At 30.6% G+C, this 14,644-nt stretch overlaps 2 protein-coding genes and 1 long non-coding RNA gene across 4 annotated transcripts; 1 reads left to right on the top strand and 2 right to left on the bottom strand.

Moving 5' to 3' along the window:
* Positions 1-3,600: 3,600 nt before the first annotated feature.
* LOC110612595 lies at positions 3,601-6,276 on the bottom strand. Its single transcript, XM_043961851.1, has 2 exons — positions 3,995-6,276; positions 3,601-3,922 (listed from the first exon to the last, which is right to left on the bottom strand). The coding sequence occupies exons 1-2, from the start codon at positions 6,274-6,276 to the stop codon at positions 3,601-3,603; spliced, it is 2,604 nt and encodes an 867-aa protein (XP_043817786.1).
* Positions 6,277-9,492: 3,216 nt separating this feature from the next.
* On the bottom strand, positions 9,493-10,251 carry LOC110626999 (cysteine-rich and transmembrane domain-containing protein WIH1). Its single transcript, XM_021773214.2, has 3 exons — positions 10,098-10,251; positions 9,796-9,997; positions 9,493-9,692 (listed from the first exon to the last, which is right to left on the bottom strand). Exons 1-3 carry the CDS (start codon positions 10,126-10,128, stop codon positions 9,647-9,649), a joined length of 279 nt encoding a protein of 92 aa, XP_021628906.1. The 5' UTR covers positions 10,129-10,251; the 3' UTR covers positions 9,493-9,646.
* A 1,019-nt stretch (positions 10,252-11,270) lies between these two features.
* On the top strand, positions 11,271-12,596 carry LOC110627106. 2 transcript variants are annotated; one of them, XR_002489836.2, is made up of 2 exons: positions 11,271-11,552; positions 12,360-12,596. It is a non-coding gene; the product is annotated as an uncharacterized LOC110627106 (long non-coding RNA). The 2 variants fall into 2 exon arrangements; XR_006352500.1 differs by lacking the exon at positions 12,360-12,596 and adding an exon at positions 11,984-12,273.
* The last annotated feature ends 2,048 nt before the right edge of the window (positions 12,597-14,644 follow it).

The raw sequence follows: 14,644 nt of genomic DNA, 5'->3' as shown, positions 1-14,644 counted from the left end.
AATAAAATAAATATAATATTATATTATAAATAATTTAAAATAATTAATATTAATATTAATATAATTTTTATAATTATATAAATTTAATATATAATTAAATTAATAAAATAAAATATAATAATTAATTAAATTTTAAATGTGAAATTTCCTATTTCAAATTGTGCGAGTGGTAATGTAATTTTTTTTTAAAAATTTCTTTATTACTATACTCTAAGCGGTAGGCTATCACAGTTTTAAAATATAGTAGAGTCAGTTTTGATTCGAGAAAAAACAATTTCAAGGACTAGAATTTGAAATTTTTCTTTTTTTTTTCAACTTGGAGAGGTAAAAAGCCCTTGGACTCCTCCCATAATCATTGCTCTGCTGTAGAAGGTGGTGAACAGTTAGGAAGATGACTCAACGACACCATCATGTGCAACTGGAGTTTCCTTGCATGAGCATAAGGCTTCTTTGCTTGAAAATAATGAGTAAGAAAATGAGCCCAGTCCATCCACATACGAATCTAGTCCTAGCTTGGACAGCAACTTACCTCTCTGTTCCTTTAGTGCCAATAGGATTCTAAAGCAAAGAAAGAAGTCTCCGTGGTTAGGGGGAAAAAAAAGCTATGGTGTTTCAAATAAAGTTTTGTCAGCAATTAACAGTGATATTAAAAGAAGTAATAAGACCCGTTTAAATTCAAATAGAAATTATTTTTTATTTTCTTCCATTGAAGCAGCGAGAACAATTGAATGGAAAAAAATTTAAACATTATTTTTAAAAAAAAGAAAACTTACTCATCTAAAATTTTACGGAACATATTGATATTAAAAGAAACAATAAAATACATTTTAGTTCAAATAGAAATTACTTTTCATTTTTTTCCATCATTGAAACGGTGAGAACAATTGAATGAGCAAAAATTTAAGCATTATTTTTGAAAGAGAAGAAAACCTACTCATCTAAAATGTTACGGAACACATATCAAATCTCTGCGTGTGGATATATGATGTGTAATTTTTCTCTCAAGAAAAATAAATTATGGGTGTGGAAATTTTTTTAAAGAAAGAATTTGTCTGAATGGAAACTCTTGCTTTTTACACAAATGATAGTTGCCTTTAATATTGTCAAACTAAACAATTTCGAAGGTGATTGGCTCGTTCGGAAGCCTGTTGGTAATGATGGTTTTTTTTAATAAATCTCTATATAAGTGCTTAATCTCCTCAGCTGCTTTATGTTTTTAAATACGCCTCTTGTTGCTTGGCTTAACTCTCCCAAAATGGAGACTCTTATTTGCCTCATTATAGTTGTATATAAAAACCGGCTATCCCATTTGGGTACAATACCAACATTTCTTAATATTTGATTGAAATATCATATTTTTTATGAGACTGTTTCGCATTTATTTATATGTTGGTGTGGTGTTTTGTTAGTTAGTTTGGTCATGGATCACATTTGGATAATTTCTGTGAATCAATTTACATATCACGAGTCATTTTATAAGTATTTTTTTATTCGCTCGAAAAAAATTAAAAATATTTTGTAAAAATATAATTTTATTTAATAATTTTAATTAAAATAAAAAATTAATTTAAATAAATTAGTTTTAGATTTAATTAGATGAATTGTTAAATTATTTTCTGAATGATTTAAATTTAATTATTTTGCTATACTGCCATTTGTAAGTTGCAGGAAATTGCCAGGGGTGAGCATTCGGTCGGTTCGGTTCAAAATCGAACCGAACTGAATAAACCGAAAATCGAAATTTTAGTGTTTATAAAAACCGCACCGAACCGATTTTGGTCAGAAACCGAATCGAACCGAACCGGTCTGATTCGGTTCGGTTTGTTCGGTTTCGATTTTTAATAATTTTTTTATTTTTTACAATTTATTTTTAGTATTTTAAAATTTAATTAAAATTTTTTAATTTTAATATGATTTAAATAATCGGTTCGATTTGGTTTTTTCAGTTTTTTTCTGATTAAAATCGAACCGAACCGAAATAATCAAAATTTCTAAAATTAAAAATCGAATCGAACTGAAATATATAAAAAACCGAACTAAATTTTCAAATCAATTTGATTCGATCAATTTTTTCGATTTAAATCGAATACTGCTCACCCCTAGAAATTGCATGATACAATATATAGGCATTTTTTTAAAAAAAAAAGATCGGACAGTTACGTCAATCAATTGGAATTACTATATTTGTTCACAATATGAAGAGGTTAATATTTGTTTTCTTCTGTGTTAGAGTCAGTCAAAAAATATTTTCCTAAAGAGTGTTTTTGTTTCCTTCTATTTTAACATTACTATACTCCTCTTGCCACGTAATAACGAATGACACATTTAAAGTGACAATTAGATTTTATTATATATATTTCTTTCTAAAAATTATTTTCAGGAAAAATTCAAAAAAGTCCAGTAATTTGCGAAAAAAATAGTATTTTATAATTATTTATTATTTTTTTAAATAATAATTATATGCCATAAGTAGAAAAAAAATTAGACAAACAATTTTAATAACAGCTGTCGTAGAAAATTAATTTCATTTAAAATATTTATTTTAATTATAAAATAGAACCTATTTAAAATAATTTTTTTTTAAAAAAAATTAATTACTATTCACCACCTTCCTCTCTAGTTTGTTTACATGCCATAAATCAACGTAAGATAGATAAAAGTTAGGACCATATTTGGGCAAGATATGCAATACTTCTTTTTCTTCATAATCTTATAATTCTTAGTCTCATCCAAACGTTCAAGGAGAAAAACAAATTTAATTAATATGTTTAAGTGAAAAATCATAGAATTTCTTTTACTCTCATCACAAATTGAAATAAAAGCAATAAAATTTATAAAATAATAACTGTTAACAACAACAAGTTTTGAATTTCAATAAAAAAAATATAAATGCAAACGATATATGACTAATTGACACTTAAAAACATATTTGCCCAAGAATTATATGAGAATAATATAAATAAATTATGATAAATGATCATTAAATAACAGCTAATACCGTCATAATTGAAACTTCCATGATAAAAAGGCTTCGGAAAGATCACTAAATATATGGTTCTTCAGCTTCAATATAGAAGCTAACACTACAAAAATTTCCCGGATTAGTAACGGAAATTTCCGTTACTAATTATTAAAAATCCGTTACTAAAACTATTTTGTAACGGATTTGTAACGGAAATTTTCCGTTACAGTGAACCTCGTTGCTAATGCATTAGTAACGGATTTTCTAGTCCGTTACTAAATTAGTAACGGATTTGTAACGGAAATTCAGTTACTAAATTTAGTTTCCGTTTAGTTGATTTTAGTAACGGATTTTTCTAGTAACGGATTTTTCCGTTACAAATCCGTTACTAATTTAGTAACGGATTTGTAACGGAAATTCCGTTACTAAATTTGTTATTGGATATGTTATTGCACGAATCATGAGCAAAATTGTTGAACCATATAGAGAATTCACTCTCCAATTTGATGTCAATCTGAGAATCATTGACCAACGGAGCATTTGAGCGCAATTGATCAATGTAAATGCTGGAAAAACCTCAACTCCATTAGAAAAAATAATTTAAGAACATAATATATAAATTACTTATTTACGATAACTTACTCAATATAGGGTTTCACTTCTGGAAAATTTAATAATATGTACACTTGTGCTGCTTTATACTCATCCTCCATAAGATATCTGGTTGTCCCTTTTCCTATTGGTCGACCGGACTGCATGAAGATTGATAGATTGCCTTCATAATTTTCAGTACTTTCTGAAATATCAACATTCCTTGGCACTTTTCGATGTCTAGTTTGGACATACGATTCAAAGTAATGTGCACAAAATGAAGTTGCTTCTTCTACTAGGTACGCATTACATATTGATCCCTCGACTCTAGCTTTATTTCTGACATTATTCTTAAGCCGTCGCAGATATCTATAAAATATATGACCAACATTAGTAAACATTATTAAATAACTTAATTAAAGTGAAGTTAAAAGAACTTACCGTTCAAAAGGATACATCCATCGATATTGCACTGGACCTGCCAGCCATGCTTCATATGCTAGATGGAGAGGGAGGTGTTCCATACAATCAAAGAAGCTTGGAGGGAAAACACGCTCAAGCTTGCATATGATTAAAGGAATTTCACCATGCAACCGCAACATATCACTCTCACTTATAGTGGTAGATGTTAACTCCTTAAAAAAATTACTCAACTCTGTTAAGGGTTGCCACACATTTGATGGAAGCAACTCATGAAATGCAATTGGCATAATCCGCTGCATGAAGACATGACAATCATGACTCTTCATACCAAACATCTTCAGCTTCTTCATATCAATACATCGCCCCATATTGGAAACATATCCATCGGGAAACTTGAGATTTTTCAACCAATCACATAATACTTGCTTACTTTGCTTATCTAGAGTATAACAAGCTTTGGGATATCTCCCAGTGACTTGATCCATTTCCAACTCTGGCCGATCACAGATCACATTTAGGTCTGCCCTTGACTTGGCATTATCCTTTGTCTTTCCCTCAACACTCATTACAGTGTTGATTATATTTTCAAAAAATTTTTTCTCAATGTGCATTACATCAAGATTGTGTAGAATCAAATTTGTTTTCCAATACGGTAAATCCCACAAGATGCTTCTTTTTCGCCAACCGCATTGCTTTGATAGACGGGAATTTATTTTAAATGCATCCTCATCTATAACCCTCTTAAACCCCAATTCATCAATCTGTTTCAGTATTTCTTCACCGGAAATAGGTGGTTTAGCTTTCTTAGTAACAGATACATTCTTCCTAAAAGCTGTTTTGTTTCTTCTAAAAGAATGGCTATGAGGTAAAAATTTGCGATGATTATCAAACCATGATTGCTTACCTCCTCTTGTCAATGTGAATGCATCACTATCTTCCATGCAATAAGGACAAGCAGTCCGTCCTGCAATGCTCCATCCAGATAACATTGCATAAGCAGGAAAATCACTTATAGTCCACATTAAAGCAGCTCGCAAGTTGAAATTTTCTTTATTGAATGCATCATATGTTTCAACTCCATTCTCCCATAAATCTTTCAACTCAGTTACTAGGGGTTGCAAATACACATCCAACTTATCTTTTGGATTTCTAGGCCCTGGGACAAGTATAGTGAGAAACATATACTCACCTTTCATGCATAACCATGGGGGTAAATTGTACGGTGTCAATATGACAGGCCATGATGAATATTGCTGACCAGATTGTCCAAAGGGTTGAAAACCATCGGTACACAGTCCAAGACGGACATTACGTTTCTCAGCACTGAAATGAGGCCAATTATTATCAAAAGCTTTCCATGCATGCGAATCAGCTGGATGATGCATTAAATCATCATTAGTCCCATGATTTGCATGCCAAGTCATATCCTTAGCTGTAGCATTAGATGCGTACAACCTTTGTAGTCTAGGTGTGATTGGCATGTAATACATTTTACTATAAGCAACTTGGGTTTTACTAGATCTCTGGCTAACTTGCAATCGTTTGTACCTCGGATGATCACACACCTTGCACCTGAGCAATTCATTATCCTCACCCCAATAAATCATACAACCATTTAAGCAAGTATGAATCTTCTGAATTGGTAATCCCAAGCCTTCAAGCAATTTCTTTGTAGAGTAGAAATTATCAGTAAACAAATTATCAGTAGGTAAAATCTCTTTGATGAATTGGCAAATATTGTCAAAACAACGTTCAGACAAATGATGTTCAGATTTGATATTCAATATCCTTGCCACAGCTGACAGTTGTGAATGATTTTCACAACCTGGCCACAATTCCTGATTAATAGCGGCCAACATGTCATACAATCTCTGAGTAGATTGATTTGGAGGCTCATTACTAATTGATGGGGAGAAACTCGGTCCTACTGCATCTACAACTAGTTGTTCATAAGCATTAGAGAACTCAGTATGTTGATATTCCACATTGCAAGTGTTGTAAGTCGAATCATTACTTCTCCCGTGGACCTCATTGTAGGTTTGCATTTCTCCATGCAAATACCATACATAATAGTCCCTAACAAACCCATATTTCATCAGATGAAACCTAACTGTACTCTCATCTTCAAAACTGCGATTTTGGCACTTAAATCGATTACATGGACACCTAATAAGTTCTCCATTCAAACAGTCTGGAAACTGTTTGGCAGCTGATATGAATTCATTTAATCCTTCAAGGAATAAAGGATTTAGTAGACCATCTTTTAGTCTTGCATACATCCAACCTCTGTCAGAATGCATATTGTACCTATTATACCTAGAATGTTAACAATAAATGAAGAGTTGGTCATAAGGATGTCCTCATCTAAAAAAAAAATAAATTGATATGTAGTTGTGTTTAAATAAGAGTAATATGGTTATTATGAGCAACTAAGCCCCAAGGTATGATTAACTCCTAAAGCAATAAATAATAAAACACTTCCAACAAAAAAATATTAATAAATAAAGTAATGGTTATGTAAATAAAGCAACTAAGTCCCAAGTCAAAGGAAAGTCCACAGGAATCATAAGGAGAGAAAAGAAAGCAAAATAAGCCACAGACTACCATGAATGATACTAAAAATAATCTCCAATCTAATCTCCAAAAGTAGTATTAATTTAATTTAATTAATTTTAAGTATTAATTTAATTTTAATTTAATTAATTTTAATTTAATTTGAAGTATTAATTTTAAGTATTAATTTAATTTTAAGTATTAATTTTAAGTATTAATTTTAAGTATTAATTTAATTTTAAGTATAAATTTTAAGTATAAATTTTAAGTATTAATTTTAAGTATTAATTTAATTAATTTTAAGTATAAATTTTAAGTATTAATTTAATTTTAATTTAATTAATTTTAAGTATTAAAATTAATTAATTTAATTTTAATTTAATTTTAAAATTAATTAATTTAATTAATTTAATTTTAAAATTAATTAATTTAATTTAATTTTAATTTAATTTTAAAATTAATTTAAGTATTAAAATTAATTAATTTAAATTAATTTTAATTAATTTAATTTTAAAATTAAATTAAAATTAATTTTAATACTGAGTTAGGCTCTAATGTCAAAGTCTTAGGTGCACTGGAGCCAGCACAGCTTTCAGAATTCTATAATGCAATTGATGTGTTTGTGAACCCAACATTGAGACCCCAAGGACTTAATCTTACATTAATTGAAGCAATGCAATGTGGGAAGCCAGTTTTGACCCCAAATTATCCAAGCATAGTTGGGACAGTGGTGGTGAATGAAGAATTTGGCTACACATTTTCACCTAATGTGAAATCATTTGTTGAGGCCTTGGAGATGGTAATAAGAGATGGGCCAAAGGTACTGCACAAGAAATGCTTGGGCTGCAAAGACTATGCTCTTTCTATGTTTACTGCCACTAAGATGGCATCTGCCTATGAGAGGTTCTTCCTCTGCATGAAGAATACTAAATACTGTCAATATCCTCTTCCAACAGATTGTTAAATGTGATCTCAATTTTTCTGTCAACTAAGGTTTCTTTACAAACTAAATTTGTTAGCCTCCAAGTGCCATGAAAGTTTTTGCTGGTTCTTCGCTTGAGGTGTTAGATCTGCTGATTATAAAGCAACTACTTCACTTAGATTGCAAGCTTTTTGTGTGGTTTCCAAAATTCTTTTTCAGTAAATTGATAATTTTTTAAGGGGTTTGAACTCATGATTATTTATGTGATTGGCACTTGATTGCTAAATTAGTAGCCCAACTGCTTTTGTGTAGTTCTTGTTAGAAAGTAAAAAAAGATGGAGATAGCTGGAATCAATAGCATAAAATCAGTATAAAACTTATGCAGAATGCAGAACATTCAGCAAAAAATGTTGAACCAAAAAAAAAAAAAAAAGAACAGAGGAAGAGTTGGATTTGGGCTTGAACAATGCCATAACAAAAGATTTAAATATTAACAGACAAAAGAAAGATTGCAAGTTCATTATTTAAATTACAAAATGAAGAAGAAGATATATTTTCATTTCTCATTTTCTATCAATTTCCCGGCATAAATCCTCTGTTCACATAAGTCTCTTTGCACACACCAGCTCAAGGTTTCTATCTGCTTCTGCTCACTTCCAGCAGCAAAATCTTTGCACACAGTGTCCACAAATAATCAAGTTTGCAATAACAGTGACTAAAGGATGAGGAACAATGAAAACAGTAAACAACAATAACAGTGAAATAATCAGTTTGCAATAACAGCAAACAGTGTCCACAAACAGCAAACAGGAACAATTTCAAGTTTGCAATAACAGTGTCCACAAATAATCAAGTTTATGGGTCTTCAAAATTAATTCAAACCTGCAGTGATTGGACCAGCGGATGACGCGAAAATCAGCAGAGGCTTGCTTGACGACGAGGGACAGCACCTGACAGTAGAAGAACGGGACCAGCGGATGCGCCGATGAGAGGGAGACGGACTAGACTGACGGAAGCAACGACGACGATCAGAGGGAGTGATGGCGAAAATAGAAGAAGTAGCCACCACCAGCGGACGCAGCAACGGTGGTGACAGCGGGTGGTGACAGCGGGAAGAGAGGTTTTTGTTGAAATGCCGGGAAAGGAGAAGTAAATCTGTGTGATTGAGAAAGGGAAAATACCCTATTTCATATATTAGGGATTTTAATTTTAGTAACGAAAACATCCGTTACTAATTTTAACTTCTGTAACGGATAGTTTATCCGTTACTAAATAAACTGAATTGAAAACAATTTAGTAACGGATTAGTTAATCCGTTACTAATTTTGTGCCCATTGAACCAATTCTGTAACGGATATTAATCCGTTACAGAATTTAGTAACGGATTAATAACGGATTATTTAATCCGTTACTATTGTTGTTCTTTACATGATATCCGTTATTAATCCGTTACTAATCAGTAACAGATATTTTCCGTTACTATTTTCCGTTACTATTCCGATAAATTTTTGTAGTGTAATGCAGACAAATTTTGATCAATATGTTTCAAGTGTCTAACATGCGCATGGACATGGACATTAGCGGATCGTTATCTATATCGACAAGAATTATACAACGCGTTCAAACTACAAAGATCATTAAGCCGCAGGAGCAGGCTGCAAGTTGGTTTACCAGCAGACAATCTCTTGCTGCACTGGATGTGCCCTCAAATTGGTCCTTCAAATCTCCTTATCAATGATATCACGCATCATCTGTGCGTACTGGGATGAGCCCTTCTGCCCATATTGCATCCTTATTTGGATCTTGACTGATGAAAATTAGTGTCGGCAAACCCCGAACCTTGCCACTAAGTTCCATTTATCAAAATATAATCACTTCTCTGCTTCTCCTTAGCGTAGTGTATTGGTTCACAAATAAACAATATTCACCAAGGTTTAGCCTTTTGTCATCAATGCATGTTAAGATATGAGATTTTACTAAATCCAGATGAGTTTCTTGAGCTAATTAAGCCCACCAAATAATGTTCAAGGAGAAGTGAATATCGTGAGAGAAACATAATATAAAATTCGTATTATTATTAATATGATGAAACGAATCAAAATAATCAATTACAAAAAACAAAAAGAATCTCCCACAAGCACTAGAAGAGAGCTGCGGAGCCATAAATACTATGGAGAATCACTCCTCAATCCTCATCAAAAGCATGCATCCAGGAGACAGCAGCAGCACAACCCAGCACAACTGCATGTGTCACATAGGAAAAGGACGTTTAAGTAATGATTATTGATTTTCAATTTCATTAAATTGAAAGAGAAACAGAAACAGAACTCAATATTAGTATTACCATCCTCTGCCAAATCCACCTTTATGCTGAGTCTTTGATGGGGCAGGAGTCGTCTGTTGTGGATGTCCAGTACTATTTTTCATTGGGTAACCAACTGGAGGTGGCGCAACAAAAGGACCTTGATGGTGGACTTGGACCTCACTTGGCGGATAATATGAACCAGGTGGAGGTGGATATGAAGTGGGTGGTGGCGGATATACCACTGTACAAATTTCATTAGCAACCCATCAATATATTTTGCTGGCAAAGCATAAATTAAAAGCAAATAATAAAATCTGAAGAAAGGAGATAATATTGTTTACCTGGAGCTTGCTGTTGGTTATGGTGATTCATTTCAAAACCAAAGATGCGAAGAAAGTTGGAAGCTGAGAAGGGAGGAAACGGAATGAGGTTTATTTTAGGCTTGGGGAGGGTTGCTTATACTGCTTAAATAGGCATCGATGAAGCAGACGGAGTGTTTGAAACAATGACTTTCATTTCGAAGAATGTTCATAAAGAGCGGCTGCTTTCATGCATATTGGAGAGACAACGCGTTTTGCCTATATTCATTAATTTCCAAGGAAGAAATAGTCTTGTTTTCTTTCATCATTATAAAACTGTGTAGACTCGGAAACACGACAGAAGGTTCCCTCTCAAAATTATATGCTTCTAGATGAGCTGCCCGACTCTTAATTAAGTTTGAAATTTAGTTCAATACAAAATGTGAACTATATGTTAATTTATTTTTCTGGAGAAAAAAACTCGAAATAAATAGCAGTGACGATGTGGAAATGGCTCGGGACTAACGGCATTTTGGGCCTTAATGTAGACCTTATAAGCTTTTGTGGATTCAGGCTTTAGCTGAGATAAGCTGTGAGGCCCCTTGCTCTGAAGACTTGAGCGTGTGACCATGTGCCTTTGTGCCGTCGGAACATGAGAGAGACAGAATGGGAAATTAATGAAGATGTTAAGAGAGGGAAGGCGAGGTTTTTTGTGATTCTTGGCTCCGATGAGATTGCCAAGAGATTTTTCGCCAATTAAATCTTTCATCTGTTTCATACCTATTTTAGGCATTTAGGTCCATCTGTTTATTGTGAGAAGAGGATATGATGAAATATTTCATATGGTTAAATGAAATTTTATATAGTAGTTAGTATAAAATTATTAAATAATTTAAATTAATTATTTTAAATTATAAAAAAAGTTAAATTTAAAAATTATTTAATTCAATTTGAATAGGATCATTACGAAAACATTGGACACGGACCGAACGAAAGAATTACAAAAATGCTCTATACAAGAAATGAAAGAAGCAGCTATCGGGGCCCACTACTTCTTCATTCAGGGGGGGGGGGGGGGGGGGGGGTTGAAGAGACTAGACTCGGAGTGTTTTCGGGGTAAAGATCATGCTTTTTTGGTGTCCCAATCAAAACCAAAACCCGTGTCTTTTGAAATGGAGAGTAATCCTAATTTTCTTATGTCCGGTCCATCCTGCCCCCGCCGCAGTTACCCTTTCCTTCAGATTCCAATCTTTCACGCCGTCGCTACTCCTCGATATGTTCCCTTTTAGGCTGGGATGACTGATGAGATATACATTATCAAATTCTCGCCCACCAATTTCTGTTGGCTACAGTGGTGGAGACGGCTATAAAGGATGAGGAAATGGCAACGTAAGCGTTTGGGAGGAGTGCTTGCAGGAACAGGAGATTCTAGTACCTTTTTATCTTTTCATATGGTCGCATCCTCGATCCCTCTTCCGTCCTCAAAATGGATTTACTGTAATTCACTTATCCTCCCTACATTATCAATTTCACAATGCATGATAAAATCACTTGTCTGTAGCATCTATTAATTCTTCTGTTATGATGTGCCAGATTGTCAAGTATAATTGGGGACATATTCTCCTTTGATGTCCATAGTCTTACATAATTGAATTAGGGATTGGTTCCAATGAGATTCTTCATGCATCATTACATTAGTTATTGGTTGGCTAGGGTTTATAGATATAAAGTGCTAAGGATTTGTGGATGTAAAGCGTTGATTTGATATTGAACAGTCCCTGTCTTGGCTTTAGACCGCAGTAAAATGCGGGATACTTCTGCGTCTTTCTTATTAGTTATATTTGATATCTCCTGTATTGATTCTAGTATTGCAAATAGTGGTGAACTTGAGTCCGCCATTTTCAATCAAGATATTGAAGTCCTCGAAGGATTACATCTCCATTGCAGGTACCACGTGCACCATGGCTGGTTTGCTGCTCTCTAGGCTTTGACGACTCCATATATTGCCAAAGGCCTTCATCATGTTTCTCTCATAATTCATATCACTAATTCCTCTTGAAATTGTTGTTTTTGCTTCTAATCAAACACCATAGATTTTCATATTTTTAATACTGATTGTGTAACTAGTCGATAGTTGTTCTTGCTGCATTTTAGCTCTCTGTAAAAGATGTCTAATAGATTATTATGATTTTGGACTATATTTGGAGTTAATATCTAACTACATATTGCACCTGCACAAATTAGCTTAGACAATTTCTGCATTTTAATTCATTTACAACTTTTTTTTTCTTTTCTTTCTTATAGTTAATTATAGTTATTGAAGCAGTCAGTATCCAAATACATCATGGTATGCTTCCAAAGATGCACCAAGTAAGCTTCTGGACATGGCTTGTAAAGATATGCTAATGGATCATGGCATTGCTTGGTACCTTTATGAATAGTACATGAGTTATGGTTTTGGTATACAAGATGCTAGAGCGTAGAGTTGGTTTAGACATGGGCTATAGAATATGCATTTATAAAAATCTTGATTTCTCTCGCTGCTTTTTTTCTTTTCCAGCCAATTGAATTTGCACTAGAATTATTATCTTCTGGCATGCATTATGTCATGTCTGACTTTCAATTACTAGGTGTTGATTTGCAGTGGAAGAACTGGCTCCTGTTTCAAGGTTTGCCTTCTAATTTTTTTAGTTTTTTATTTTTTTGATTCCTATTGCTACAATGTGAATGCTGAGAGTAAGTTCTTAAAACTAGATACTGCACGTGATTTTTCTTTTCTGCCCTGGGAATTAATTTCAAAGGTTGGATCGTCGCGGTTTTATTGTGACCATTCACTAATTATTATTTTTTTAAATAAATATTTAAATATTTTTTAATATTTAATATTTTAAAATGGATATAATTAAAAAATTAATAAAAATAAATTATTTTTTAATATTTATGAAAAATTAAAATAGATAAAAATTATAAAATAAAGAGAATATAAAATAAATAATACTTAGAAAACAAACTTTAATAAAAAGTGAATAGATTATTATAATTAAATTTTCATTCATTAAAATATATTCTTAATAATATCATTATTAATATTTATAAATATATTTTTTAATATGAGTTATTTATCAATTATTTTTTATTTATTATTATAGAGTTGATTTTTAATAATATTTATTACAGAAAAATATCTTTCTGGTATGATGTATTTATAACATGTAAATTTATAAAAAATAATATTATTAAAATAATATAATATTTTAATATATTATTTAATATTAAAATTTGATTTTTTAAAAAAAGTAAATATTTTAATCCATTAAAATTTATTTTTATATAATTTTAATTATATAAATAAATTATTAAGTGAGATAAATAAAAAAATATTATTTAATAATAAAAATAATATTTAAACTTAAATTAAATAATGTGTGAATAATTTATAAATAAATAAATAAAAATTTGGACTATGTAAAGATCAAGATCTAAAAATTAGACTGTTTAGATCAATTTGAGGTTATCCAAATCTGTAATTTAAATTAATATTAATTTAAGTTTATTGAAATTCATAATAAATTTATTATACATCTTATGACTCCTGATATAAATTTAAATATGATCATAAAAATATTTTCATAATAATTAAAAAAGTTTATAAATAATTTAATTAAATAATTTTAAAATAAAAATGAATTGCTAAATTTGTTAAATATATAAAAATTTAATAATAATTTTGTATTTTTTTAAAAAATTATCTATATACCTTTAAAAATTTTGAAAATTTTCAGGACTGTCGGATCCGTCCATGGTTGAGAGAATAACATGTACTTTCTTTTCAATAAAAAAGCCGAGGACGTGAATTTCTCGTCCTGTCAGTTTTCTTAATGCATATTTTGACCATTAAACAATTTTTGTTTTTAATTTGTATATAAAAAGGAGCTGGAGCCTACAGTTATTAAAGTATAAACTGCATTTTATACTCTTTCCCCCCTACTCATATTAAAATATTTCTATTTTATAATCCTGTATCTTTATTTCGTAAATAATTATTTCAAAAGTTGCTTAGTCATCATTTTATTGTTTTCATTATCGATTTTCTTAAGCGTTTCTTTATTCATGTATTTTTTCTAAATTATATTTGAATCTTTAAATTATATTTTAATTAATGATTTAATTTTTATATTTTTAAAATTAAATATTTAAATTTTTTATTTTTATTCCGTTTAAATATATAATTTTATTTATTTATTTTTTATTAATTTAAAAATAAATGACTGGTCAAACTTTTAAATTTAAATTTTTTTTAATAATATTTTTTTTACATCTAAAATTTTTACATTTAGAAATTTAAATCTTTCTTTTCTGCTTTCTCAAATTTACTGTAATTTTTAATTTTATTTGCTTTAAAATTTAAGTAATTTTAAATATTTAAATCTTTATATTTTTTTTTACATTAAAACACATCAGTCTTTAAAAATAAAATTTAAATATTTTTTAAATTTTTATCATTTTTAATTTTTTTGTATAAAATTTAACTAATCATATAATAATTAATTTTTTTATTTTTTATAGCGTGTTTCTATTTAGAATAATTT

The sequence above is a fragment of the Manihot esculenta genome, chromosome 11, assembly GCF_001659605.2.
Source record: "Manihot esculenta cultivar AM560-2 chromosome 11, M.esculenta_v8, whole genome shotgun sequence".
NCBI classification, from domain to species: Eukaryota; Viridiplantae; Streptophyta; class Magnoliopsida; order Malpighiales; family Euphorbiaceae; genus Manihot; species Manihot esculenta.
This window is presented reverse-complemented; position numbering and strand designations above follow the sequence as displayed.

Coding starts and splice junctions, on each gene's coding strand:
- LOC110626999 (XM_021773214.2), bottom strand. CDS start 10,128: ATGAATCACCATAACCAACAGCAAGCTCCAG. Junction 9,998..10,097: donor TAACCAACAGCAAGCTCCAG/GTAAACAATATT, acceptor AAATTTGTACAG/TGGTATATCCGCCACCACCC. Junction 9,693..9,795: donor GGTGGATTTGGCAGAGGATG/GTAATACTAATA, acceptor TGACACATGCAG/TTGTGCTGGGTTGTGCTGCT.
- LOC110612595 (XM_043961851.1), bottom strand. CDS start 6,276: ATGCATTCTGACAGAGGTTGGATGTATGCAAGACTAAAAGATGGTCTA. Junction 3,923..3,994: donor TGGATGTATCCTTTTGAACG/GTAAGTTCTTTT, acceptor TATATTTTATAG/ATATCTGCGACGGCTTAAGA.